The sequence below is a fragment of the Anticarsia gemmatalis genome, chromosome 2 (genome assembly GCF_050436995.1).
Source record: "Anticarsia gemmatalis isolate Benzon Research Colony breed Stoneville strain chromosome 2, ilAntGemm2 primary, whole genome shotgun sequence".
In the NCBI taxonomy this organism is placed as follows: domain Eukaryota; kingdom Metazoa; phylum Arthropoda; class Insecta; order Lepidoptera; family Erebidae; genus Anticarsia; species Anticarsia gemmatalis.
The window spans coordinates 9,301,620-9,328,606 of NC_134746.1; the positions used below are offsets into that span (position 1 = coordinate 9,301,620).

At 35.6% G+C, this 26,987-nt stretch overlaps 3 protein-coding genes across 3 annotated transcripts in view; all 3 read right to left on the minus strand.

Moving 5' to 3' along the window:
* Positions 1-1,468: 1,468 nt before the first annotated feature.
* Positions 1,469-5,223, minus strand: LOC142978481 (protein obstructor-E-like). Its single transcript, XM_076122955.1, has 6 exons — positions 5,138-5,223; positions 4,793-4,902; positions 2,479-2,599; positions 2,072-2,272; positions 1,866-1,941; positions 1,469-1,705 (listed from the first exon to the last, which is right to left on the minus strand). Exons 1-6 carry the CDS (start codon positions 5,178-5,180, stop codon positions 1,549-1,551), a joined length of 708 nt encoding a protein of 235 aa, XP_075979070.1. The 5' UTR covers positions 5,181-5,223; the 3' UTR covers positions 1,469-1,548.
* Positions 5,224-5,336: 113 nt separating this feature from the next.
* On the minus strand, positions 5,337-12,642 carry LOC142983779 (protein obstructor-E-like). The gene is made up of 6 exons (XM_076130807.1): positions 12,491-12,642; positions 10,341-10,495; positions 8,335-8,455; positions 7,555-7,749; positions 7,136-7,211; positions 5,337-6,015 (listed from the first exon to the last, which is right to left on the minus strand). Exons 1-6 carry the CDS (start codon positions 12,531-12,533, stop codon positions 5,775-5,777), a joined length of 831 nt encoding a protein of 276 aa, XP_075986922.1. The 5' UTR covers positions 12,534-12,642; the 3' UTR covers positions 5,337-5,774.
* A 9,827-nt stretch (positions 12,643-22,469) lies between these two features.
* LOC142983782 (beta-1,4-glucuronyltransferase 1) overlaps positions 22,470-26,987 on the minus strand; it is a 62,666-nt gene continuing 58,148 nt past the window's right edge. The window contains exons 4-7 of the mRNA XM_076130821.1: positions 26,105-26,413; positions 25,887-26,019; positions 25,291-25,424; positions 22,470-25,148 (exon numbers count right to left, since the gene is read on the minus strand). Of these exons, the coding sequence (XP_075986936.1) occupies positions 24,951-25,148; positions 25,291-25,424; positions 25,887-26,019; positions 26,105-26,413 (774 nt within the window). The 3' untranslated portion in view covers positions 22,470-24,950. The remainder of the gene's footprint in view (positions 25,149-25,290; positions 25,425-25,886; positions 26,020-26,104; positions 26,414-26,987) is intronic.

Genomic DNA, 26,987 nt, shown 5'->3' on the forward strand with positions numbered 1-26,987 from the left:
TGGCTGAGACCAGTGGTGGACATCTTCTACCTGGTGGAAGTGAAAGACGACATACTGGCTATATTGTAAACACAAACACACTATAGCCAATATAGTGTTTCACATCTAGTGAAAACAATGGTGCTAAACTTATTTTAGTTATTTTTTTAAAGACTACTCCCTCACTAAGAATTGTTCATGTGTCGCGGAGACTTTTACAAACATATATGCAACGCACACGTAGTAAAACCGGACTCGAAATAATTATTTGTGGATTGCACAAATGATTGTGCCATGTGGGAATCGAACCCACGATCCCCCGATGCAATGGAGCTCCCATGTAGAATACAGAAGACAGATACATGGAGATTTTCGCAGTAATATTTTAGCATACAGGAAGTTATAGTATGCGTCAGTTCTCGCTCTGCATAAGTATAGCAACGAAACCGAGTAGAGAGTGAGAAATAAATATAAGAAACGTAGGTAACCTGTAGCGCGATTCTGTAAAGTCGGTACCATTGAGTATCGAAATTTTGACATTTAGAATGTATCTACCTACTGCCAAAATAGTTTCTACGTTCGTCAGAGGCGCTAATCAGATTTTCATGCAAAATTTTTTGATGAGTAGGCGGTTGTCAGTAGTATTAGAGAATCGAGCTACAGAAGCCGTCTTCGCAGCAATAGCAGTCTTTCATAATTCTGTAATTATATATTAAAACGATTCAGCTGTCTCCCTTATTAGCTGTAACATTGTACCCTACAACTCAGTACATTAGTCTTGCTGTCACTTCTACTCTAAAACCAACAGCATTTTTCGTTCTAAGGCGTTTGTCAGGCGTTGATTACAATGCTTATTAAAATGGTCATCAGAAATAATTACTCGAGTGTACGAAATTTAGCCTTTCGGCTCTATCAGCAGACATTGGCTACTGGAAACGAATCTAATTAACTTAAATAAGTTCGAATTTGATAGGTCTACTACCAGTCTTGCGTGAATTTCTTTGAAAAACACATTTCACAGGGCAATCATTAATTTAAAAGAATCTTCACTTTATCCTGTTTATATTCCAAACCGATTCAGTTATGACGTTACAAGAAACTTGTTGTTTTCTTTATTCGAAGCAAATGTTTGCATACACACACACACGTATAATAAGATCAGCCAAACTTATGTTCCTTATTACTGTGAAGTGTGTAAATAAAAAAAAATCGTTCTAACATTTTTTATATTGTAGTTGAATGTGTTTGAAAGCTACTACACTAGACTAAAGTTTACTTTTTTACCACGGGTGACTACTAGAGGTTGTAGAAGGGTGCCAAGGTATCGTCAATATTCTAGAAATCGTAGTTTAAGGATTTAAAACTTTATGTTAATTATTTACAATATTTATGATTGTCATTTTAGTTTATCGTTGTACTAATATTTAATAATTAAAATATTGTATCTTATTGAGTAAAGACTCAGGTGTGTTGTTTAAGTAAAAAGTACTTGTAATATATAACGAAGTTTATTAAAGAAAAGTTAGGAATACATAGGAATCATAGTTAAATAACTAAAGTTAATATATTTTATAGGACGGCGGGCATAACGCCGGCACCGCAGTCGACGAGGTCGGCATCCACACAGCGGCCAGAAACTTGATCGAAAGCCATGCCGTTGTCGCAGGACAGGAGACGAGCACGGCCTTGCTCGCAAGAGAAGAAATAGTAGCAGTTGCCCTCGTACCTGTGGAAGAAATAAACATTAACAATTTGCAGGCACAGATTATATCAGACTCATGTAACGAAATACCAAGGTTAGTTTTTGGTCTTCTTCTTCTTATTGTATGGTTAGTGGTCAAACTGGTGTCAAAGTTATTAAAGGCGCCCGAATGGTCAATACTTACTTGTAGTTCAGGACGATGTCCATGGGGTTGCCTCTAGCATCAAGAGGGGCAGCAGGGCAGGAGAATCCGAGGAAGTCTGCAATCAGAAACGATTATTACTTTTTATATCTCAAAAAATCCCTTTAACACTTCCATTGATCTTGAAATAGGAAACACAAAATATATGCTTAGATTCTTTGAATATTTCTTTAAGAATGTACACGTACCCTCTACTTTGCAAGAGGGGACTAGATCGGGCCAGTCGCAGCGTCCAGAGGAGGGGTTGAAGGCGAGACCAGTGGGGCAGACCATCTCAATGGCACGTCCAGCAACACACATGCGGTACTGGCCGCAGTTGTCGGGGGAAGCGACCGGAGACGCGAAGTAGCCGTACTGGTGAGGGCACTCAACTGTGGGCTGGGCAGGCTCTGTTGGACAGAAAACATGGGTAGATTAGAATAGTGCAGTCTAACCAGAGCAGTGCATTGCCTGCATTAATAATATTTATAGTTAAAATAGGTGGATAATAGAATGATTTTTTGAGTAGGAAATGTTGGTATTATCGTTGAATTAATTTTACTGACATAACTGTATTGTTTAAGGAAGTGTTAAAGGTACTCAAGTGTGTACTTACGGGCAGCACCGCGTCCTTGGCAGGGCACGTCCATGGGGTAGCCGCAGGGGTAGTTGGGCCACTTGGCCTCGGGGTTGTAGTGGAGACCATCCGGGCAGATCTGGTCTACTGCCATGTAGTCCTGCATAGTAACAAAGGGAGTTAGTTTTCTAAGAAAACTATGTTATATGTTTCTACCTATTGCTTCTCAATATCTATACTTATAATAAATCTGTAGAGAGGTCAATTCTGTACATTGAATATATTTAAAAAAAAACCAATGGGGGATGTTTAGTAACGGATACTGATACCGAATCTGCAATTTATAATTTTCTTTTCTGTCTGTCTGTCTGTCTGTCTGTCTGTCTGTCTGTCTGTCTGTCTGTCTGTCTGTCTGTCTGTCTGTCTGTCTGTCTGTCTGTCTGTCTGTCCTCCGTCTGTATGTGACGCTATCACGTAAAAACTACCGGATAGAATGCACTGAAATTTGGTATATGCATAGATTAAGTAGTGGAGCAATTTCTAGGATACTTTTTATAGCATAAAATTTCAAAAAAATTTAGAAAATTGAAAAATATACGTAGAAATCGTTTGAACCTGCGTTTCCCTATAGAGACCATAGATGGCGTTACAATCCATTTCACAACATTCGCATAGTGAACGCGGCGCCTGCCGTATCGATACCTGGTGTTCGCACCAACCAATAGATGGCGTTATAGCTCGCAACAAAGCATGTTTTTTCTAATTAATTTGTTTTGATGGCTTTATTGTAAAAAAAATACCTTTGAAACATGCTATACATTTATAAGATTTTTAAACATAAATGTTGTATGATATATTACACAAAAATGTTGGTTTACGTGGGTCCGGTGCGGTCGGGATATCCTAGATGGCAACCGAGTGATTTCGTTTGTTGTCGTTGTTCGCCGCAACTAACAGATGGCGTTGTTGTTCGAAACACATAACCAAATTAATTGGTTGCATTAAGGAAATAAATTGGATAGCTATGAAACAGACTACGTGGTAAGTTTTAAAAAATAAACAACGGATGATATATAAAAAATAATTACGGGTTACGCGGTTTCGGACGTATCATCGCAAGTAAACATTATTACGCGTGTGAAGAGCTCCGGCGCAGATAGATCTGTCTGTACCTATTATAATATTCTGAATCCAGACGGGTAAGCAATGGTCAGTCTATAATAAGGTATTATATTTTACACTGTAAACTGGTACGGATACAGACGAGAGCGGAAAAGAAGGTAACCACAGGAAATCAGGCCTGCCTGAGCCTGTGTCACATTAAGTGCCCTTCGGGTCCCTTTCGTAAATAACCATTAGATGACAAAAGAGTTGTTAGCATTTTTATGTGTATCGAGTGCTTCGCAATTCGCGTGCTCAAACGAATAAGCAACAGTACGAAATTCACGCGAGCGGAGCCGCACAGGTCAGCTAGTAACATTATAAAGCTATCATCATTGCTTTCGTAATTTGTTAAATTACGTCAAACATTTGTCTGATGGACATAAGTGATTTTAAACGATCAGATTCTTAATTACCAATGCAATTATTTAATCAATTGTAAAACATTTAGGCATGTTACTAAGTTATAATAGTACGTTTCTATATTTCCTCGATTCACAAAGTAAAAATATCAGGCTATTGATCCAATACTTAAATAGTCATGTCTCGTCGACTCTGGGACTCTTTTAAATTGACCTCAATGTAGGAACAATTGTGTCGCCCCCTTGCGAATTGACGTAACAGATGTTGACGTCTTAAACTCTCGATTAATCAAAGCTAAGACAGATCATTGTGTTGTAAAATGTAGGCTATAGGCCGAAGTAATGAGCTATAAGTGAAGTATGTTGACATAATCACGGTGGTTGACAATTAGATTGGTAATTGTCGTTTAAATCTTGACAATGATGAAGAGCATGTTTGTCCAAAAACAATGTCATGGCCAGTTAAGGCACTGTGATTTGAAGGGTCATATCTCAAGTACAGAGAGCACTAACAGTCACATATTGATAGTAATCTTGTAGCTCGATTCTCTAATACTATCGACTACCGACAACCGGCTAGCTATCGAGAAATTTTACACAAAAATCTCTTTAGCGCCTCTACCGGGCTCCTTAAGAACTATTTTGGTAGTACATTTTAAATGACGAACTCTCGAAACTCGACAATACCCACTATTGAGAATTGCGCTACAGAGCAGAGCACTGATAATAAATATAACTAAGCTATCGGTGCCTTTCTAAAAAATGTTCTTACAATTTTCATAGATGTGTCAATAAATAAGTCTGCGGTTTTTTTAGACAGTTTTACTTACATTGCACTCTACATAAGAGTCGCAGCTAGCGTCGACCTTGTAGTAGCCATTCCTGCTTTTGCACACAGAGCTCCTGGTTAAGGGCTGCTGCTGAACTTCCGCGGCGTGACCTGAAGAAAGGACGACTTAAAAATAGTGCAAGATAATCGACAACCTGGGCTAGGCCATTAATGCTTGAAAATTTTACAAAGATTTTAAGAATTGCATAAAGGTATAATGTACAAGAAAATTACAATTTATATTTTGCACGATTATTTTGGCAAGCTGCTAAAATTAACGATCCAGAATTTGCAAATCACTGCAAATTGTTTGAAGAAATTGCACGATTATGGTAAAAGTACTTACCGGCAGCTACAAGAGCTAGTGCGACGAAGAAGAAGAAAGCCATTGTTGGTGTTCTATTGTTCCCCACGACTGGACAACTCCTGAATGATGTCCAGTCAGAAGCCCTTTTACTTTTTATACCAAAATGTCAAGTTGTATTAATGAGAAAACAAGTGCATTACTGTGGTCGAGGTAATTATGGCAGTGATTAGAAAACACGTTTTATGTTTTTGATACTTTATTTTAATATTGTGACTTGACAATATTTTATAACATCGTTTTTTATATCATCATGGTATTAACTATTGCTTACGAGGTAACAACCGAACATAATGTAGAACAAATATGTTTTCAGAGAGATTTTTACATTTGTTTCTTTTATTCACGGCTTAAGAAGTAAGATTGTGATTACATTACACTATAAACATATAAAACTTGTTGCTAATATTAAGTTTATGTTATCTTATTCTAAATCCTTACATTTTTACATGTGGTACAAAAATCAGAAACGATAAGATCAAATCTGATGAATAACAAAACAGGAAGACGAACCAAAAACATATTCTATGACTATTGTTGCTATGGTAACTCAAATGTGGATTTTAGACTAGACTTCTCTTGATATAGACTAGGTGTCTCTGGAATCCAGAGATTTAATTTAGCCTAATCTTTTTTTGTTTAGCGTTTTAGCGTTGAATTCGATTTCTTTAGCGAGACGTTGTTTTTCCTCTGCTCTGGCGCGGGCAGCTGTCTCTCTTAGTTCAGCGGGGCAGGCGGCTACTTCATCAGCAGATACGCAGGTGGATGTCAGCTCGTCGAAAGCTGAGTCACTACCGCAGAACAATACTCTGGGTCTCTGTTCGATACACAAGAAGTATTTCTGACAGTCGTTGTCGGACCTGCAAGGAAAAGATAGCGTTAAAATAAATTATGTGTATTCGAAAGACTATTCAAAATGTCCTGTCTACTCATATTATCAGAGCGAAAGTTTCGCGCAAGAACTACTGGACGAATATAGTGTTCATATGGTTTGTACCTCGGTTTAAGACACAGGATACTCATTACCCCGAAAATATTTTCACGCGTGGTGTACCTATATTCGTTTGTTTACGACACAATAATTTATGTAACTGGTCGACAACAGGAGAATGAGTGACGGTACTTTGTCGTGTTGCATTAGCAAAAACTTTTAAATTTTGGGGTCACAAGTGTAAATGTTAAACCGTGTAATCAATTCGCCATACGTTCGATTGCGAAACGTCTTAGTGGCTCTCTCAGGGATCCTCAATACTATTATTTTTTAAATGTTGATACAAGATTACAATCCTAATATCTTAAAAATGCTATGTTGCCATTGCAAAGTTTATCATAACGTGAGCAAAATAATAATTGTAGCCGAGATCCCATCTGTGAAGGAGTTAAATTGTCTACGTTACTCGAAATAAAAACAAATACCATCTGATTAACGACTGGTTCACTGTAAAATATTTACGCGTAAAAACCAAGTAAAAACATAAACATAAAGAATTCCGTGTGTTGTAGCCTTGCACTTCGCTCCACAGTTGACGGAAGATGTTTATTTGTATTTGCATTATTGCATCCAAATCTATATTAATACCACGGTCAAGGAATAAATTATATATTATCTAGATTCTAGAAGCAACGTCAAGGCAACGTTTGATGAAAATTGGCATTGGATGTTTATACAACAAAAAGTGGTTTTTAACTGCGTTAAAAGAAAAAAAGGTGACCCGAAAGAATGTACACTGGGCTTGTATGTCATTGTGTATAGTATATTAACGAACATTATATTATGAGGACGTGTTAGCAAACCTCTGGTATTTCTAATAACGAGGTTACATAAGCAAGGTCGCCGCTCATCTCCTGACATTTAAGTATGCGCTGACACCGACTGACCGGTCGCCTCTTAAGTAACCAGTTCTTGGCATTTCGATATCTATCACTTTAATAATAAGCGCGCACTTATTGCACGTACTTATGCTATTCATGTAACAATACCTGTAGAATCTGTAGCCGGCAGGTGGACCGAGCTCTCTTGACTGAGGGATCTCAGGACAACGGAAGCCGAGGAAAGCTGGAATACAATACATTGATTACTGAAACTGAATAAGACATTTAAAAGCAAGTCTATAGCTATATAGGATTCTTGTCTAACGACTTTAGACCTCTCCCAACAATAGTTAAGTATCGAATTTTACGACACGTGACACAGCTTTCATATGTGTTAAGTGTTTTCACAACGCGGCCCGTGCTCACGAATAAGTTAGCACGTGTGAGGACACAAGTGTGCCAATACGAACGAAAAATAATTAGTAAACAGAGAATAATGAAATTTCAAGTAAGTTAAAGTTCTTGATGCTGATGAGATGGATAAGAAGCGGACATTTAATACAAATGACATGTGATATAATATCTACCTTCAGCGTCACAGTCTTCGACCTCATCAGGCCATTCGCAGCGGTAGGTGTTAGCGCTCCAGGCGAGACCATCAGGGCATGAGAAATCGTAACCGACGCCGTTCACACAGGTTCTGAAGTAGCTGCAGTTGCGCTGGTCTCCGAGCTTGAAGTAACCGAACTGGTTAGGGCACTGTTCAGTCGGCTGAGCTGGCTCTGAAAGTAACAAATAATTTCAAGACAGTGTTACATAAATCACCGATTGTGTAAGATAGATGAGAGCGCTATTAAAACAATTTTGATTAAAAACTGACACGTTCGTGAGGTCACAGGTTAATTAATGTGAGAATGGCTTTTAACTTCCAGAAAGGTCAGGTCACTTCAAAGATGTTGTGATATTCAATAAAATTAATGGAGACCAAATTAGATCTATGATATTATTATCTATCGAGCAATTGAATTTGTATTTTATTTAATGTGCTTTGAGTAACATTCCGTGAAGGAATCACGTATCCTATTATGTATCTTATGGCTTAACGCCAAATTTAACATGTAGGCCTTTATTAGTTCTGAGTAATTCTAGTGACACAGCACTGCCTTCACTTGCTGTAAGAGCCTTGAAATGTTCATGTAATTTATGTAATATACAATAAAGTATTCAAACTCCGTATCAAGTGACAGAAATAGCATCGAGTTGAAATATTTCGATATCTAAAATCAGCGATGATACAGACATACAAAGTAATAATATCAGATGGATGAAGTAGGCTGTATACATGTAGAATATGTTATGTTACTCACGTAATGCGGACCGTTCGAGACAGGCCACTTCGTTGGGATACTGGCAAGGGTACACGTTGAAGTTCACGTTTGGGTTAAAGCGAAGACCATCAGGGCAGAGTTTCTCCTCGGCTGTTCCGTTCTATAGAAAAAATAAATAAGATAAAAACGTTATGTAATGAATGTGTAAGTTGGAGCTAGCGTGCGAAATTCCAAGCTGCCAATATGTTTGGGTTGACTCATCTAATAGTATGTCATGGCTACTAACACAAATGCCCATTTTAAATTATGAAAATGACTATTGAATTCGGACAATGCCGTAAATATGGAAACTACATATTTTCTGAATGACTATTGTGTCCTAATGACTATTTTTTAGCGGATCAGAAAATGCCAGGTATATTCTATCGTCTGCGGCTCTAACATTGTAAAGCACATGGACATTAAAAAGTCTCCATTATATCACGCATGTATGTATTTATTTAATCACAATAATATATCCCGTACCTAGGAAAAAATAAGCTTTAACATTCCAACAATTTCAAGTCATAAAACAAATGTCAAATGCCACTAATCACGTTTCATTACTAATGTATAATTAAATTCTCATCTTCGGTAACATAAAACCATAATCCGTTTGGCAACTCGAAATGTAATCAAAGAGAGGTCGTTCATCATCAAATTCCCATCACGTTTAGCAAATAACACGGTCTTAATACAAGATTCAGCGATTATTAAGTGAATTATTCATGAATGGAGAATGATTACGCACAAAAGAATGAGAGATATTTTGTGTCACTCTTTGTATGAGCCGTCAATACAAAATTTGTTTTATCCATACTAATATTATAAATGCGAAAGTAACTCTGTCTGTCTGTTACTCAATCACGCCTAAACTACTGAACCAATTTCTGCGAAATTTGGTATGGAAATATTTTGATACCCGAGAAAGGACAGGCTACTTTTTACCCCGGGAAAATGACGCATTCCCATGAGAAAATTCGCGAAAAAACTTCAAATTATTTGGCCATTCATTTGCTTAAAAGAGACTAAAAAGAGGATCCATTCGAAAATAATATTGTATTCATCGAATTGATGTGCGTTCTAAGAAATGACTTTAACAAATTGAGACCCTCTTCATTTTGTCGGGTCGATTAATTATGGCGTTTTGGGAATCATTCTCAGGGTTTTATTCTTCATAAAGCCACGTTTTAGTTTCCTTTTTATGTTTTTTCATGATACCAGAGCATAAACTTTTTCTTAGAAAATTGTATTTAAATTATAAGAAGGCTTTTAACTTCTTTTTAAATATCCTATAGCAAAAGTTAGATACACTCTACGTTCATCAAATTTGTTAGAATACGGAAAATATTTTCATCGTAGTAAGTAAACTGTGTTACCTAATTGGCATTCTTGTAACCCGCTCTGGTAAAAGTGCACGTGGGTTCACGTGGATAGGTCAAATGCGAATTTACAATCACTTTATCGCTAGTCCGATGCCCCTAAAACTTAGGACATTATTACATGGCCAGCATCAAACAATTTTGTACCTAATGGATTTTTTTTCGCCACTCATCGATCTTGGGATATTTCCATTATCACAAAACGAACATAAATAAACAAATAAGGATTTAAAACTTGTCTCAATACCTTTTTATTTTGGTTAAAGTTTTTTGTTGTGTTGCACTTTTAGCAGAAATTAGCTTTGATTGAACTTAAATGCCTTACATCTAAATATACCTATGTCCGTTTTTGCCACTGGTTATGCGATGTTTATAATAAACTAGCTTTTCCCCACAACTTCGTCTGCGTAGTTTGTGACTTAGGACTGAATTTTCATGCAAGTTTTTATCCTCTATTTTATCTTAGGGGATGCCTACGTTTTAACATCTACCTGCATGCCAAATTACAGCCCGATCCGTCCAGTGGTTTAGGTTGTGCGTTGATAGATCAATTTGTCAGTCAGACCTTTGAGTTATATTTATAATAATATATTAAGAAGATTAAATTGAGCACAGAATACTTACAATGCATTCAACGTAGCTATCACAGCTTCCAGGTACTGGGTAGCGTTCATTCAGCTCGTTACATCCTGAAGATGATTTAGGTGCTGCCTGAAACTGTTGTTTTGGTTGATTCTGGGATCTGGAGAAAGCTCCAGATTGTCCGAACTGGGCGAGCGCTGTTGACAAAAAAATAAACTGTTCATCCGTCTAGTACCTACTAGATAAGATTTCCGTATAGAAATATATTTGAGTGGTGCTAGCTCCTTACTAACTCAATGGTCACATCTACAGGATGTAAACAGCAAAGAGTTTAACAGTCAGCAAATGATAACATCACAATTTTCTTGAAATCATGAATCAGAACAAGGTGTGCCGTCGTCTTCGTTTACACAACCCAGTCAACTCGGATGTTACAAAATATTTTGTTGATATTATTCATACGCGACTTACTATTTTATATAAGCATCCTATATACTATATTTTGCATAATAAAATAAAAAAATGTATTGTTTAGTGCATTCAAGTGCTTTTATTTGAACGCTACTTCATTACGGATGTTAAAAACATATTCAAGAATACTTTGCCATACTAGTTAACTTATGATAAAATATGGAGATTTCTCGAATATGCTGATTTCTGGGCGTCCTCTAAATTCGAAGGTCACATTAAGATGTACGGTTGCATTTGTTTTATGTTTTAATATCTCAGCCTCACAAAAACGTGACCAAGTTTCGATGTCAACAGCCTTTTAGGAAATTTATATGAATACGCAAAATATTGCGATAATAGGGCCTTCATTGGTAAATCTATTGGTTTTAGAAATAGATTCTTATGATATCCACAACTTTAAAGTAGTTTATCATTGGAGGTCAAATGCACAGAGCTGAATAAAAAAAGATGAAAGTTTTATATTTATCTAGATTATTGTAGAAAAAGAAATCTACATCAATATAACGAATACAAAAACAAACGTTACATAATTTGAATAAATAATGTTAATTAAGAAAAAGTCTAGATCTACGAGTGCTTTTGAAAGTTGAAACTTAATTCAATGGCTAAATGAGATGAATGGAGGCTTCATTTTAAAAACTTGCGCTCTTTTCAAAGAACGTTTGTAATGTGCCTTCTTCACTGCACTGAGCATTGAAACGTAGTTGAATGAATCTTTTCATTCACTTTGGTTAATGAAATAAATCTGTACAGTTGCATTTTAAAGTTTATTTTTTACTGGGCACGTGTTTCTAGTAGGTAATGCCTGTGTTTTTGTAATTTAAGTGAAAATTACAGTTCCTTTTAATTGTACAATCGTGAAAGTTTGTTGAAGTACATGAATGTTCGAAACTCTTATGGGCAAAAACTACAGTCGGATTTTGATTAAATGAGTTACCCATATACTTAGTTCATGAACTAAAACAATACATAAGACATTTCATTCCGGGAAAACCTGAGGGTCTACGCGAACTAAGTTGCTAACCTAAAATAGTTTAAATAAAAAATCCTTGAAAATACCATTATGTAACGGATTAGGATCTTGAAGATAGATAAACGGCTTCCGTGTTCAATAAACACTTATACATTGTATAATTATCGTACTTAGTCGTATAATTGTTCAATTAAGTAGTTAAAAGCATAGAACAATTGTTTAGCGTTTAATTGTTCCTATTGTTTGTCTGTGATTGATCGCTAAAACCACACTTGATACGTATATCCTCTTATTCTTATGAGTATTTTTCCCATTAAATCTTATTAATAGAATAATCTTTTAACCTTAGAGAATATTTATGGGACGTGTGTCTTATACCATAAGGTAACTATGAAAAGATATTCATTTGAATGTATAATTTTTGAATTTATTGCGTATTTAGTTCCACTGAAACTTTGTATGCATGTACGGATTTATTAACATAATGCACGAGACTATAAAAAAAATATTTTACCGCGTAAATAATAGTTTAGAATTTTAAATAAATATTTTAAAAAATACGCACTTAAAAATATGAATACCACATCATATATTTTTTTAATTTTCATAAAAACAACGAACTTTTCACGAACAACGAACAATAATTTTTTTTTTTTATTCCTAAAACAGTAACCATTCATTTAAAATTCCTTATGAAAAACGAAAGAGTTGCAATGACATTTTATTACATTATCAAAAATGTACTTACCGAAGCCGAAAAGGCACGCAACCACTATCAAAGTCTTCTCCATGTCGGATGCTACCCTGTACTGGCGTGCGCACGAGTCGCCACTGCTATTGAATGGCGTTCAGTTTGACCTTGGGGACACACCGACCAGTTGCGAAACCCGGTCTCATCTCGCCTCATCTCGGTCATCTCGGTTACATCAGGAGAAGTGCTAGACGTTTGACGGGTTTCCAACAAACATTTTTTTGTGGTAATAAAAATGACCAATACGTCCGTGTTCTAAAGATCAGACGCCAGGATCATGTTGGTTTTACTAGTTGGATAGATTTGCAGATATTAATGTTAGTAGTGTTATACAGTACACGCAAATATATAATAATATTGTAATACTTGTGTAATACTTGTGTAAGTATATTACTAAACTTGATTAGATAAATAACCTGACTTCCAGCAGATTGACCTAAAAATAAGCAATTCTGAAAGGGGTGTAGAATAGAAGCACAAATAAAAACTAGTTATGTAGAGTCGTTCATTGGCCGAAAAAGAAATTGTCAGACATTTATTAAAACCAAACATGCTCGATACATTTCAGGGTACGCACGTATATTTTTAAAGCTTACCATAATAAACTGTACAAGTCGGTGTAACCGGCCATATTTTGTACAAAATGACAAATTAGGAACAATGCACAAGATGGAGTGTAATCGTGATTAAACGTTTGTTGACCTAGCATTGTTATATCCCAAACTTGGTATTAAATGTATTTTGAGAATTAAGATAATAACTTAGAACCAACATAGACTAGCTTGAAATGGTTAGTCCAAAACATTAGGAAAAAAGGTAGTCCGTAGTTTATTTAATACGAAAATACTTTTATCTGGTTGAAATCATTTCTCACAAAAGCAAATTTTTGCGTGCTACGAAGGGGGTTTATATGTTTAAAAACTTCAGTATTTGTATTCAATAAGATACATTCTAAAAACGTACTAAATACAAATGTATACAGAATAATATGAGTTTGTATAAGGAAATACTACTTTCAAAAACACTTCTTCAACACCTTATAAATCATCACAAGCTTCAATGATGAGTGCGTTGATGACAGCGTTACTAAACCTCGCAATAAAAATGCCGCCGCTCATCAATGTGGTCATCACCACCTGCAACTTATTGTAATGTCCAACACGCTTATAAAAATATGTGCTTTACGTCATCAGCAAAGGTCAGGGATGAGTAGTTCTCCGAAGGTCCTGGGAATTACGGAACGACATTATTAATGATTTAGATATTCCGCCTTTGGTGTTCTGAAATAAACAATTTGATCTACTATTTTAATTGCTTTGATTTAACATTATACCAATTTTGGAATGCTCGAGTGTTCATTTACATTTTTGTCTAATCATGTTTTGTCGGCACAATTTTTTTCTTATTTTGCCCTGATTTTAAAATTCTCTACGGTTTTATTAAAGTTTTGCTCTTTTTCCCCTATGAGAAAAAAAAAGCGGGATTTTATGTAGGTGTGTAGATCTGTACGTTGCTTTTTGTGACAAACTAAACTTGTACATATTATTAACATGACCTTGGAAATAGGGGTTCACCCACTGCATGCACATTTGTAGGAAAAGGCAAAAAGAAATCTGTAATTTTGCTTTAATTTTAATGTAGGTAGGTACCTATATTTTTTATAATTTTCATTGTGTTGATTCGTAATTTGATGAATGGTATTAATGCTACAGAAATAAACATTTGCGATAATGGAATAAAAAATATAATCATAATATTAATTATGTTAGAAGTAGTGTAGTGGCATCGTTGGACTACTAGTGATATAAAAATGGATTATGTTAGGAACTTAAACACATAACCTATTTATCTATGTTTACTCCAAGCATAGGCAATAGGTATAGTCATTGAAACAAGATTTATTATTGCATTTATGAGACATTTATTTACTTTAATAATATCCTGTTAATCAAATGACCTATTATTTTTATTCCAATCTAACATAAAGGTATAACTTCTGAACTTATAAAGGTGAAGTCATTTTTTCTACTTAATGTCAAGGATACTATGAAGATGATTATTAATAGATTCTAACATTTTTGTGTAGAAATTAAATAATTTGTGGGAAGAAATAATATCGCGATGGCATATTTTAGTAAAAATTATTTGAGATCAATATTTTTTTATAACAGTCTTGATCGGACCCAAATTGGTGAACCCACTTTTTAACCCCCGCAAAAAGAGGGGTGTCATAAGTTTGACGGGTCTGTGTGTGTGTGGAATACTAGAATGGTATACTTAACTAGCCAATCTATAAAAGGTATGAAAAAAAAAATCGATGGTTTTAAATTTTTTTAATTTATAGTTATTTAAAAAGGAGGACTGCTAGTATAAAGTACTATTATAATAGTACTTTATACTAGCAGTCCTCCTTTTAATTTAATTTTTTTAATTTTAACGATACCAATAATTATTGGTATCGTTAACACTTAGTAATAAGCTCTTTTTAAGTTCATGTATACAATATTTTCCGATTTGAGAAATGGTATTTTATACTATTAATACACAAAGTTAAATAATAATCATAGCAAATTCAAGGAAAGTATTTAATAAAAACCTTGCTTCATTTTCAAAAGATACCGGTTTTGCTCAGTAATGTGGATTTTTGGATACAGGCAATGTTTTCCCACCCTTATCGTTATTTTCTTTACTGCCAAGGAACATTGGCGACTAAAACATCTTCATTATTCAGTGTAAAGATCGATCATGTAAACTGGGTTAATCGGCCAGGCGTTTATGCAAAGGCCCAACCATTGCAAAACTACTTCGAGCTTCACCCTACATTTCCAGCTAATAGTTTATTTTTAGTTCCATATTGATTTTCACTCATTTATATGAGGTTTTTCTTGCTGTAAGTTTCTTACACGACGTCAGTTTGGACCCTGAAATGAGTTACTTTAAGAATAAACCTGAAATAAATGTCTAGGATTTCGGTAGAGTCAAGTATTTTCACTATTGACTGTAGAGCAAGCTCCCTGGCGTTTTGTCTATTTTTAAGGAATGATGACAAGATGTCTAGAAATGAATTCACAACACTTTAATAAGCAAGTGCAATGTACTGACTGACCATTAATGATTGCTAATATGAATCCTATTAAAATTATAAATGCGATTTGTGAGGTTGGATGTAAATATGTATGTTTGTTACTGTTTCACGTAAAAATCACTGGACGGATTTTAATGAAAGGTAACACGTAGGATACTTTTCCCGGGAAATGTTTACACGCGGACGAAGTCGTGAGGAAAAGCTAAGTCATAGATAAAAATAAGCATAAATATGCGACTTAACCTTTCTCGGACAAATTCTCTTTTTACTATTATGGTAACTGGTAAGTTTTTACTTACCTCTCAAGCCGAGTATTTTTTATTAACCAGAAAAATTACGACTCTATTTTTAAAAATCAATTTTTGTTTTTCGACATAGTGCCATATCTAGAAACATCGTTTCCTACACCAATTTTCAGGAAGCTATGTGACAATTTGTCGGCTCTATTAGGTTTTTGTTTGAATAGGAGGGAGGATATATAAATTTGCCGCAAATAGGGGGAAACCGTAGCATCTCGGCGCGATGCCGCTCACGTGCCGTCTACCTGGATCAACTTCCTTATCTCGCTCGTGTCTCAGCGACGGTGACCAATTCTAACGTGCTTTATGGATTTTGCATTAATATTTACGAGAAACAAGACTAACAGGTTGCTATCACTAGGCAAAGGATTATTAATTTCTTATTTTTAAAATGCCTGGAATTTACGTCATCTTCGTTATTTTAGTTACAGTAGAAACATAGATAAGGAAGCTTTCATTTGGCACCGAATGATTTGATACAATCAGAAGTTTTTCTAAGTTTACAAAAGTTTTTATAATAATATTCTGGAAAAAATTTCATTGCACATTTGCAAACAGTATGTATACAGGGTGTCCCAAAACTCAACGATAATCCGAGACAGGATGAAAGGCCAAGTCATACCGGTTATAGGAAAAATAAAAAAAAAAATCCATATCACTTAGTTCAGCAATAATAGACACTTTTCAAAAAAGTTGAAATTCCACACCCTTGGTCGCATTTTCAAGTCCTGTGATCACCAATGTCACAATTTCGCTGAGTTTTTTTGAATTTCGTGATCTTAATTAAATATGCTATTAATCGAATGACAAATTAATGCACAAAACATTGTTAATTTAATAAAAAAAGTTAAGTTTTAGTGAGTCATCTTTCTCAAAAATATCGTTAGTCAACTTTGACGCTTCATATTGAAAAAAAAAAGTACTACACTTCCCTTGGCAAGTTATTTCAAAAGTTGGCGCATTTAATCAAGATTTCAAAATGGTATAACACTTGCCACTTTTCTTGCCATTCAAAATGTTATTTTTATTTGAACGAAGAGTATCCTCGCAAATGGATCGGACGCAGTGGTACAATTGTATGGCCTCCTCGTTCTCCCGATCTAAATCCAGTAGATATTTTTTACTGGGAATGCATAAAAGAAAAAGTATATTCGAAATCAATACAAAATCTATCAGAACTTCGCCAGAAATTTGACACAGCGTCAGAGAAAATAAATGCAATGAATTTTGATTGACTGGTGCAAAGGTCTTTTGTAAGGCGTTGCAGAGCCTGAATTCATGCTAGAGGAAAACAATTCGGAATTACTTTAGTTTAAGGAGAATAATTAAATAAGATCGATGGTTCGTTCATTGTTTTTTTTTTATTATTATAACCTATTATGTTTATTACATAAAATATTTGTTATGGACTGACTCAATTACCTCTTTACTAAAAATAATTGCTTTCCTCTGGCACGAATACAGGCTCTGCAACGGCGTACAAAAGATTTTTTCACCAGTCAAGCAAAATTCTTTGCATTTATTTCTTCTGACGCTGTGTCAATTTTCTGGCAAAGTTCTGATAGATTTTGTATTGATTTCGAATATACTTTTTCTTTTATGCATTCCCAGTAAAAAATATCTACTGGATTTAGATCGGGAGAACGAGGAGGCCATAAAATTGTACCACTGCGTCCGATCCATTTGCGAGGATACTCTTCGTTCAAATAAAAATAACATTTTGAATGGCAAGAAAAGTGGCAAGTGTTATACCATTTTGAAATCTTGATTAAATGCGCCAACTTTTGAAATAACTTGCCAAGGGAAGTGTAGTACTTTTTTTTTTCAATATGAAGCGTCAAAGTTGACTAACGATATTTTTGAGAAAGATGACTCACTAAAACTTAACTTTTTTATTAAATTAACAATGTTTTGTGCATTAATTTGTTATACGATTAATAGCATATTTAATTAAGATCACGAAATTCAAAAAAACTCAGCGAAATTGTGACATTGGTGATCACAGGACTTGAAAATGCGACCAAGGGTGTGGAATTTCAACTTTTTTGAAAAGTGTCTATTATTGCTGAACTAAGTGATATGGAATTTTTTTTGTATTTTTCCTATAACCGGTATGACTTGGCCTTTCATCCTGTCTCGGATTATCGTTGAGTTTTGGGACACCCTGTATAAAAGACAAAATCATTTATGAAACGAAAAGACTAGCATCTTCTACATTATTCTTTCATAATAATAATATGTTTAGAGATAATATTATTAATACTTTAAGGTTTGCAAAGACAAGTAATAAAATCCGTAAAAAGTAATGTTTTATTTACGAGTCTATTATTATTCTGATGCTATTCAGATGTACATACATTCTTATGTACGTGGTCACGTGTCAGTTGAAACAGGTTTATCTAGAAAAACAAATATTTTGCATATAAAATCAATTAAATATTGAAATATTAGTCGTAAAAGTTGCTGTTGTAAGGTGAAGAGGATTTACTGACTGCTGCATAGATCCATAGTCAAACAAATAATACATTTCCGTACTTTTCCATAGCACATATTTTACCTCTAGTTTTATTTAACGTGAACAGTAAAATAATTCTGAGTAAATGAATGAATGTAAAATGACAAATAAAATCTATCGTGCGGAAGTAAATAAACGCGCCGGGAGGGAATGCCCTAGAAAGACATATCTGTGAATTAAAGGTAATTTTGTAGGGATCGTCCAATAGCATCTTCATCATCTTTGTTCGCTGCCTTTCCCTGTAGGAGCAAACGTGATTTTAAGTACGTATGTAGGTTTTAGGTTGGTAAAAGCATATGATCTTTATTTTTACGATACTACGAGAGACATGATTTAGAAGTAGTCTGATTATTATCTAAAAACTAATACCTAATGACTTCGAAGATTTACAAGCCGTTGATGACCAACAATAATTCCTAAGTACCACTCATAGCCATTAACCGGTAAATTGCCTCACATCCTTTTATTAATTACGATAATGTTTATTTACTTCATGTAGCGAAACGTACTATAATATTATAAACGCCAAAATTTGCGTGTTTAAGTGTTTGTTTAACAATCACGCCAAGATTACTGAACGGATATTGATGAAACTTGTCAGTGTTGAAGCTTACGTTGTTGTAGACCTACACATATCCTATAGACATACATACTAGCTTCTACCCATGGTTTTGAACGTCAAACATAAGCCGTATAACTTATTGTTGACGCGGATGGAGCCGTGAGCAGTTTGTTTATACTAGTGTTAATTAATTATGTCATGTCATCGATGTATTTCGATGTGTTATTTTTAAATTAAATAGCGAGGTCAGAAGAACATTTCCTGTGGCTCGTATAGTGGTTACCCTACACAGGCTTCAACTTGATTTGTATTCACAACGACACACGTCTGGAATGTTACCGTAATTTGGGATTTCACAGTTGTTGATTTATTCATAAAACAATATTTGTTATTTATTGTTTTTCATAATACTGTCATTTGCAGGTCTACGATATGGTTATTTATCGAACCAATAATAAACAATTTCGTTACTACTTCTTGTCTCGTTCTCTCGATTCTTATTATATTTTCTTCATTGCATCATATTTATTTGCAAGCACATTGTTAGGTAGGTGTACCAAAATAGTTTTCGAATTTAAATTGCCAAACTTTTTATTGCCTATAAATCGGTTTGATTAACATATTTTGTATCTATGCTGTGCAAGTGGTGTCAATTAAAATGTCATCAAGACGGCAAACCGGGCGAATTTCTTTTGCCATTATTGTTTTCATTACTTGCTATCTGAATTATTTATATCGACTAAGTGTAAGAACTTGCAATGTTAACAGAACAACAGATTTTACACGCGCTTCCATACTGTCTGCTGTTGACTTGGATCTTATACTTTTACGTGAGAGGGTGATATTAGAAGGTATTGTTACGGGACTTTATCCAGTATGGAATTCAGGGAATGGGGGTAATAGTGGGGGGAGCGGAGACAGTGGGGGCGGTGGAGGTGATACTTCTCAATCAGAGAGTCCTGGAGCATCAGAAAATACTGAACAAGCTTCTGAAGAACCTATTGCCAGGCCTGTAGAAGACGATTGGGAGGAAAGGGAAAGAAGGGCTCGTATAACGAGTACAGCATACCACAGTCAGGGGTATGATAGAGGCTTCCAAGACTTTCCTCGACGAGGCAGCGGGAATAGACAGAAGATTAATATAGGTTTACTCATGTCGTGTCTGTGCTTGATATATTGAACTTTGTTGGAATAAGTTTAGCGTATTTTGTTATTATAGTTTGTAATAAAAGTGATTGCCTATAGTTTACTATTGTAATGGATGATGATATTTTCTAATAGGTAGGTACTTCCCAACTACAGTCTATCCGCGAAGATTTATATGAGTATTTCTGGTTTTCCAACCTGAATTTGCTGAGTAATAATGTAAATAACTAGAATTCCATAATTATATTCGGTATGGACTCGAACAGAAAACACGCCTATAATAAAATTTGCAATCGAATATTCAATTTAATAAATTATGCACGTCTATGAAGTTTCTAATACATATTCTCTGGCTTGACAAAGACTAAAATAAAAAATAGCCATCTTGTCAATATGTCATCGAGACGGAATACGCCGTCAATTTGTTTTGCGATTATTGTTTTGATAATTTCGTATCCTAATTTATTATTCTGGTTAAGGCTTCGGTATCTCCCGTTCCCTCAATTGAATGGGACTGCTTCAGGTTTAGTTGAAAGATTGACTCAGCCAGAATTGTCCAGGTATATTGAGCGGACGATGTTTGATCGCAGTGAGAACGAATGTTCGGTGTACTACACGAATGAGAGAGGCGGTGGTGATAAGGGAGATCAAGAGGAAAACAAGCCGGACCCTCAAGAAGAGAGGGCGGAGGAGCCTCCTCAACAGTCTCCAAGTAGTCGTATACCAACTTACGATGAGTTCGCTCGGTTCAAGGACTCCAGCCGTCCTCCAGACAGCCACTACCCCATGGGCCCCGGCCCCAACTACAGAGGTGGCTGTGACTTCACGAAAATTAGTGCTTCTATCGTAGTCTGGGGCTCATTCTTCTTCCTAGCTTTCTGCTGCTACAGTTATGTAAGAATGAGTTATTTGCCAAGGCAACCCTTGTAAAACTATATGGCTTGTGTTTGCACTAGCTAAGAAAGATCCTATGCACATGATTACATAATACGCAGGTATAACAACTAAAACTCTCATAGGATTAAATATAAAGTAAACATTACGTTTGAAGTTGTTTTATTCCGATTTGCATTTGTATCGCACATAATATACGTTTGTTTGAATGTTTATGTAAAAAATATACTTAAATTAGGTGGCTTTTTAAGAAAAAAAAATTGATCAGCCTTTGAAGATAGCTTGGTCCTCTGTAGGTATATCAATGTACTTCATCTAAAAAGGCGGGATTGGTACATCTGAGATGAAGCCCAACGGTTACTAAACGATATTTGTCAGAATCCATATCTATGTCAAAATGACATCGATAAAAACGGCAATCACACACATGAGTACAAAATTTTCAAGGTAGTATAAAACCCTGCCACTCCACAATGAGTATAACCTGCACAAAATCGGTGATATTTCGTTATATTCATAGATTGGCGACTGGTCGCCACACATTAAAATGTATCCCCGTCATAAGCAGACAATACACTAGCCATTCCAGTGGAGATTCCAGTGGACAATCTGATGGAGGTTCGGAAGGCTCTCCTAGACTATCTCCCTACTTCCTATCACCTGAAGAAGCTCAAAGAAAGGAGGTACCAACAAAAAGCCGTATTCCTACTTATGATGAGTTCGCAAGGTACAGAGATTCCAGCCGGCCACCTGATAGCCACTACGATCCGCCTCCAAAACCCTCACAACCTAAGTCTAAGCCTGAAGACAGTGAGTCTTCAGAGGAAACTGATTCGAACACCACGGAAGAAAATAAATGACTGAAATCATATTACGGTCTTACTACTAAAAGGATGGATAACGGTTAACTATATTTAAACTTCAATGTGGTAGTGTTAATAAAGCGCCTGTTAAAATTTGTAAGTACGTGTCATTCCAATAAATGTAGTAAGTTTGTACGCAGGCGTTTTTTTTGTAGGATTTCGAAACGTATTTCTATCATCACGCCTGTTATATTCTACATATTATATTCTAAAGCTTGTTATATTCTACATACCGGGAAAGTAATCAAAATCCAAACTGTTATTGAAGAATTACCTAATATTTTTAAAATAACTCGATACCAATTACTCAACGAAGAACATCCAGACCACAAAAGTAGACAAGAAAACTAGTACTCGTTTATGTCGTCTTAACCCTGCCAGTTTTTTAATATCCATTTCATTCATTCATACATAGGTTTGGATCCTTTGTATCGATTAACTCTATTCTATGCCTTTTTCGTTTTTTCTCAGGTCTTCTATCTACCTTTTGCTATTTATTTGACGTTGGGAGGTTTTTTATATTCATTATCTGCAATGCTTTCGAAAGAATGTTTGCTCCACGTAGTTGGAAAGTTACAAATATGTTAGATATGTGGTAAAAATAAAACATAGTTTATAATGTAAGAATTCTTTTACTTCAATTTCCAGGCCGATTACACGTAATCTGTAGATTCTTACGAAAATGTTACAAAAGGTATACTTAGATTATTCATACATATCGATAAATATTTTATAAATGATCACATTTAAAAGACTTTATATATTGCACTTACGAACTAGAGAGGCACTTTTAAGCCTTCAGTGAAAACTCACCACATGCGTTGACCATCACCCAAACCCATTTGATAAAACTATAAATTAATACTAAACCAAGTCTTGGGCCCGAAACTGTGTTATACGAACGCCTGCGAACGTGCACTCGTTCCGTATACGCGTACGTGCACGTATGCGTATGTGTACGCAGACGGTATCCGTGGGACCGCAACGGTGCACGTCGCGGGCGTCCGTTATACGCAGTTTCGGACCTAATACAGAAGATTAAGCGCTGCGGACTGAACAGGCAAAATATTACACATAATAGACACAGATGACTCGGTATTTGAATCTGCTTGATGACGAAGTAGGCTACAAGGCTCAGGCAAATGCGATTATAATCTAATCTTGCATGTTCTTTTTGTAATTTGTATGCAGCGCAAAATATCGTTCTATACAACTGCTACCATGAATTCTAAATTAAACTACTTAAAATGTATCTTAACCATAGATATCGAACGTGGTGAGTTTAACACTGTTCAGTTAAAATAACGACTAAATACTAAATACCACAATAAGGCAACACGCACTTGTGTCTTATATTAACTATTTAGGCTGTTCTCCTGACTATCATTCAACTTACACGATTTGTATGGAGCCAAGCATTATTTTATAAATAAATTGCCAGACAACGCGAGCAAGGACGACTTTCGTACATTCTTAAAATTAAATTCCGAATGAATATTATATTACTAATTTCATAAAATACTGTTTTTAGTTGTCAAATCACTGGAAATACCATTTACAAAGTCATATCATTTCACCAATAATAATAGAACAAATAATAAAGTAACTGTAAAATAAGCTGCGTATAAAAATAAAATATGTTTTTGCTTACACGTCTATCAGATTACTGAGTAGAATAATAAACATAATATTTCGTAGTCATTTTATAGTCTTTAGCGAATATTAAAATCGTTTATGCGTTTCAAACAGTATTTCGTATTTAAAAATATATCTTGTAAATCCATTCTTCCCACATAGACACTCAAGCACTAAAATACACATAATTGTTTTACTTGTTGCAAGCTATTTCACATGTACATACATTTACTAATTATAAAATAAACTAGGAAATCTAGGAATAATGCGTTACATCTAGCGAATACAATCAGCTACCTTATACATTGATTCTACAGAGTAAAAATGCGTTTCAGTATCAGTATTGAATAAATAAATGTATACAGACATCTATGAAATGATGTGCATCACAATTTAAAACATGAGGGACAAGTGACAACATCTATACAAATTAACTTAAGTAGCGAAAATAATATTACAATTTGAGTCATAGGTCGAGGCTACAAAACAAATAATGTTATTTGTTTACGATTGTTAAGGTGATTCTTATAATAATAAATAAATGAGTTACGCATTTTGACTGATGACCTCAGCTAGTGTCGCTCGTTTATCTTCCATGTTAGATAAAGACAATAATAGCCTCAGCGACGCGAGAGTCGGCGACACGAGTACACGACACAAATGATAATGTTACGTCTCACTAAACTAATAAGCATATTAAATAAGATCTACACAAATGATAACAACGCCGTCAGTAAAAAAGCACTTAAATATCACGAGTCAAGTACCCTCTTACATTAAACATGAGAATGTAAACACTCTGCGATGTTAACTCACGGGAAAATATTTACATCAATAATCTAATAAAAGAACTAAAACTTATTTACACAACTAGTTTGAGCCTTGCGAATGGCTAGCTCTCATAGTTTTTCATACAGTAGGTATTTTCTTTCCATGTTAGTCACAACAAAATATTTGGTATTTCATATAGTGATTGTCGTATGTCCTAGACTTGCAGATCGGTCCAATATCAACAAAATATACAGCATACAATGACTTAGACATAACGGACGTGTACATGATTCTAATATTACAGTTAAATCGTATCCCTATTGTAAACTGAGTAAGGCCTCTGAAGCGTGACTTATTAAATGCATTCGATGCATTGATACAGGGACATTCCAGTTAATTAGTTTTGTTAGTCTAGTCTAGTACAATGTCACACTTCTTAGATTGTGCGTATAATTATCCACATTATCAATATCAACGTCACTGACATCTCTAGTTTAATCGTAGTGATATGTTTAGTTCGAAGACAATTCCTTTAAACATTTTCCAAAAGTCAGGCGGAAAATTGAACCCTGTTAGCTTCTTTTGTTAGGAGGTATGATTAGCGATTAAAATAGAATGAGAAATCTACTTTGTTCGCTAAATTGTTTTAGTTATGATCACTTTCAAGATCTTGAGTGTATGTGGTCGTCACAGCGCGCACCCGCTTCTGGTCCCGAACAATTTCTTCAATTCTGGCATAATGACGTTTTTCACGTAAGAGGTTTGTCTGCCGGCGATAGCGTCTCTCTTTGCGTTCCTCACGTATCGCTTGATGCCTGGCTTGTGAATGAGGAAGGCGTTGTTCAAGATCATGAAGTCATAGTCTTTGACGCACAGGATGTAGCCCTGAAACAATACAATTCAAGGTGAATTATTTCCTCACGTTTCCAAACAGTTGCTGATGCGCAACATTTGCATATTTATTATTTGTAAACTGCTAATGCTTAACACAAATTTTCTATTTGTAAACTCAAGTCGAGTTACGTACCTGAGTCATTTTATCTTTCTTTCCTTCCCAGCTCAGCCGCTCGTCGTAATAGGGGTCTTGGTGAGTGCCGATGAAAATTGGCTCCCAGTGCACGAATTTGCCGTGCCGTTTGCCAACGTGAAATACATCCATCTCTGCAACGACCAATCGGAACAGATTGCTGAGTATTATCAAAAGAGGAAATTGCATGCCAGTAAATAATCAGTTGTCGGGAGGCAATAGTTCCTATCCGAGCAAATATGATTTATGTGTGTTTGCACTGTATGCAACGTTCAATCGAAAAGTTTGCGATTTTGCAAATTGGCGTAAGAAGTCGAAGCCGGTTGTCTGGGAACGGCGGGTAAGGCGCGGTCGTTGAACCATAATACGCAATTAGAATGCCCCATACGACGGCCACGCCATGCCACAGACGGCATAAATAGCTCACGACACTAACAGCACTGAGATTAATTGCCACTGCATCACGGCTTGTCTCGCCAAAACTGTACCATTTTGGCAACACAAAAACTCTAACATTACTGTTACATTACAAATTGTTTTACCTTCCATTGAGGTCGTTGGAAGATTCTTTTTATATTGCAGTTATAGATACTCACGGCTAGTTTCTTGCGCAGCCATCCACTGAGCGCCCTGCGGGATATTGTGGCAGTTGGGACACACGAACTTGTGGAAAGGTATGGCCGTGTTATTGCGCAACATCTGTTGAAGTTCCGTCTTTGTTACTGGCACCTGGAATAATATGATAACATTGTTCATAATTCTATTTTACCACTTTCTATACAATGTTTCTGTCTAATATAATTGCTAAACTCACTTGAACTTTAGCGTCAACTTCGAAGATGCTTATTGGGAAGACTCTCGGTTTAGTGGAAGTGTTCAGGGGCTTTGCGTTTCTTGCGATCATATTTAGGAACCTAGGTATCAAGTTTGGACTAGGATACAGTTCTATGTCCGATGGCAGTATAAAGTGTGTCAAAGCAGCGTCTCTGGCGATGTTTCTAGCAACATTTACTGGATACAAGAGATTCTTCTGCTTCATATACGTTGTAGACGCGTTGACAACGTACGGAGGATCCAATGTACAATTGAATGGTGTTGACAAATAGGTATCTGGATCAGCGATCTGAAAAATAATAACAAAACAAAGTAAGTCATATGAAAGTTTAATTTATCAATGTTTTCTGAACATTTGCCAATGTTGAGTGCATCATGAATTACACTATAAGTAATGGTTCTCTTCTGTTGCAAGTGGATAAACAAGGAACCAAATGAAGCATCCCTATCTGGCCGCTTGCCAGATACTAGTATTGTTATATTCCAGAATTGTGCCAGGAGTGGTCCGGTCGATGACTCCTCAAGCACCACATGTATGTCTACGATATAGCCATCTATCAAGGACAGATATTATGTACCACTATATTACTATCATCGCTAGCCGTTAAGAAATAATGGACACTCTTATTTGCGTCGGTATGGGACCACATTGAGGGCGATGCTGGCATTTAGTCGTGATCAAACGTTTAGCGGCCATTGAATTACAATATTTATTGCATAATTAGGCTACAGGAAACATAAAACCATTCTTACACATAAATAGAGCATCCGAGATTCCACGAAGAAAGGGATACTTTACTTTAACGAACGTGCCGAAGCTTATACGTCTATTCTTGAGAGAAAATCAAAGGTAATTATAAGTA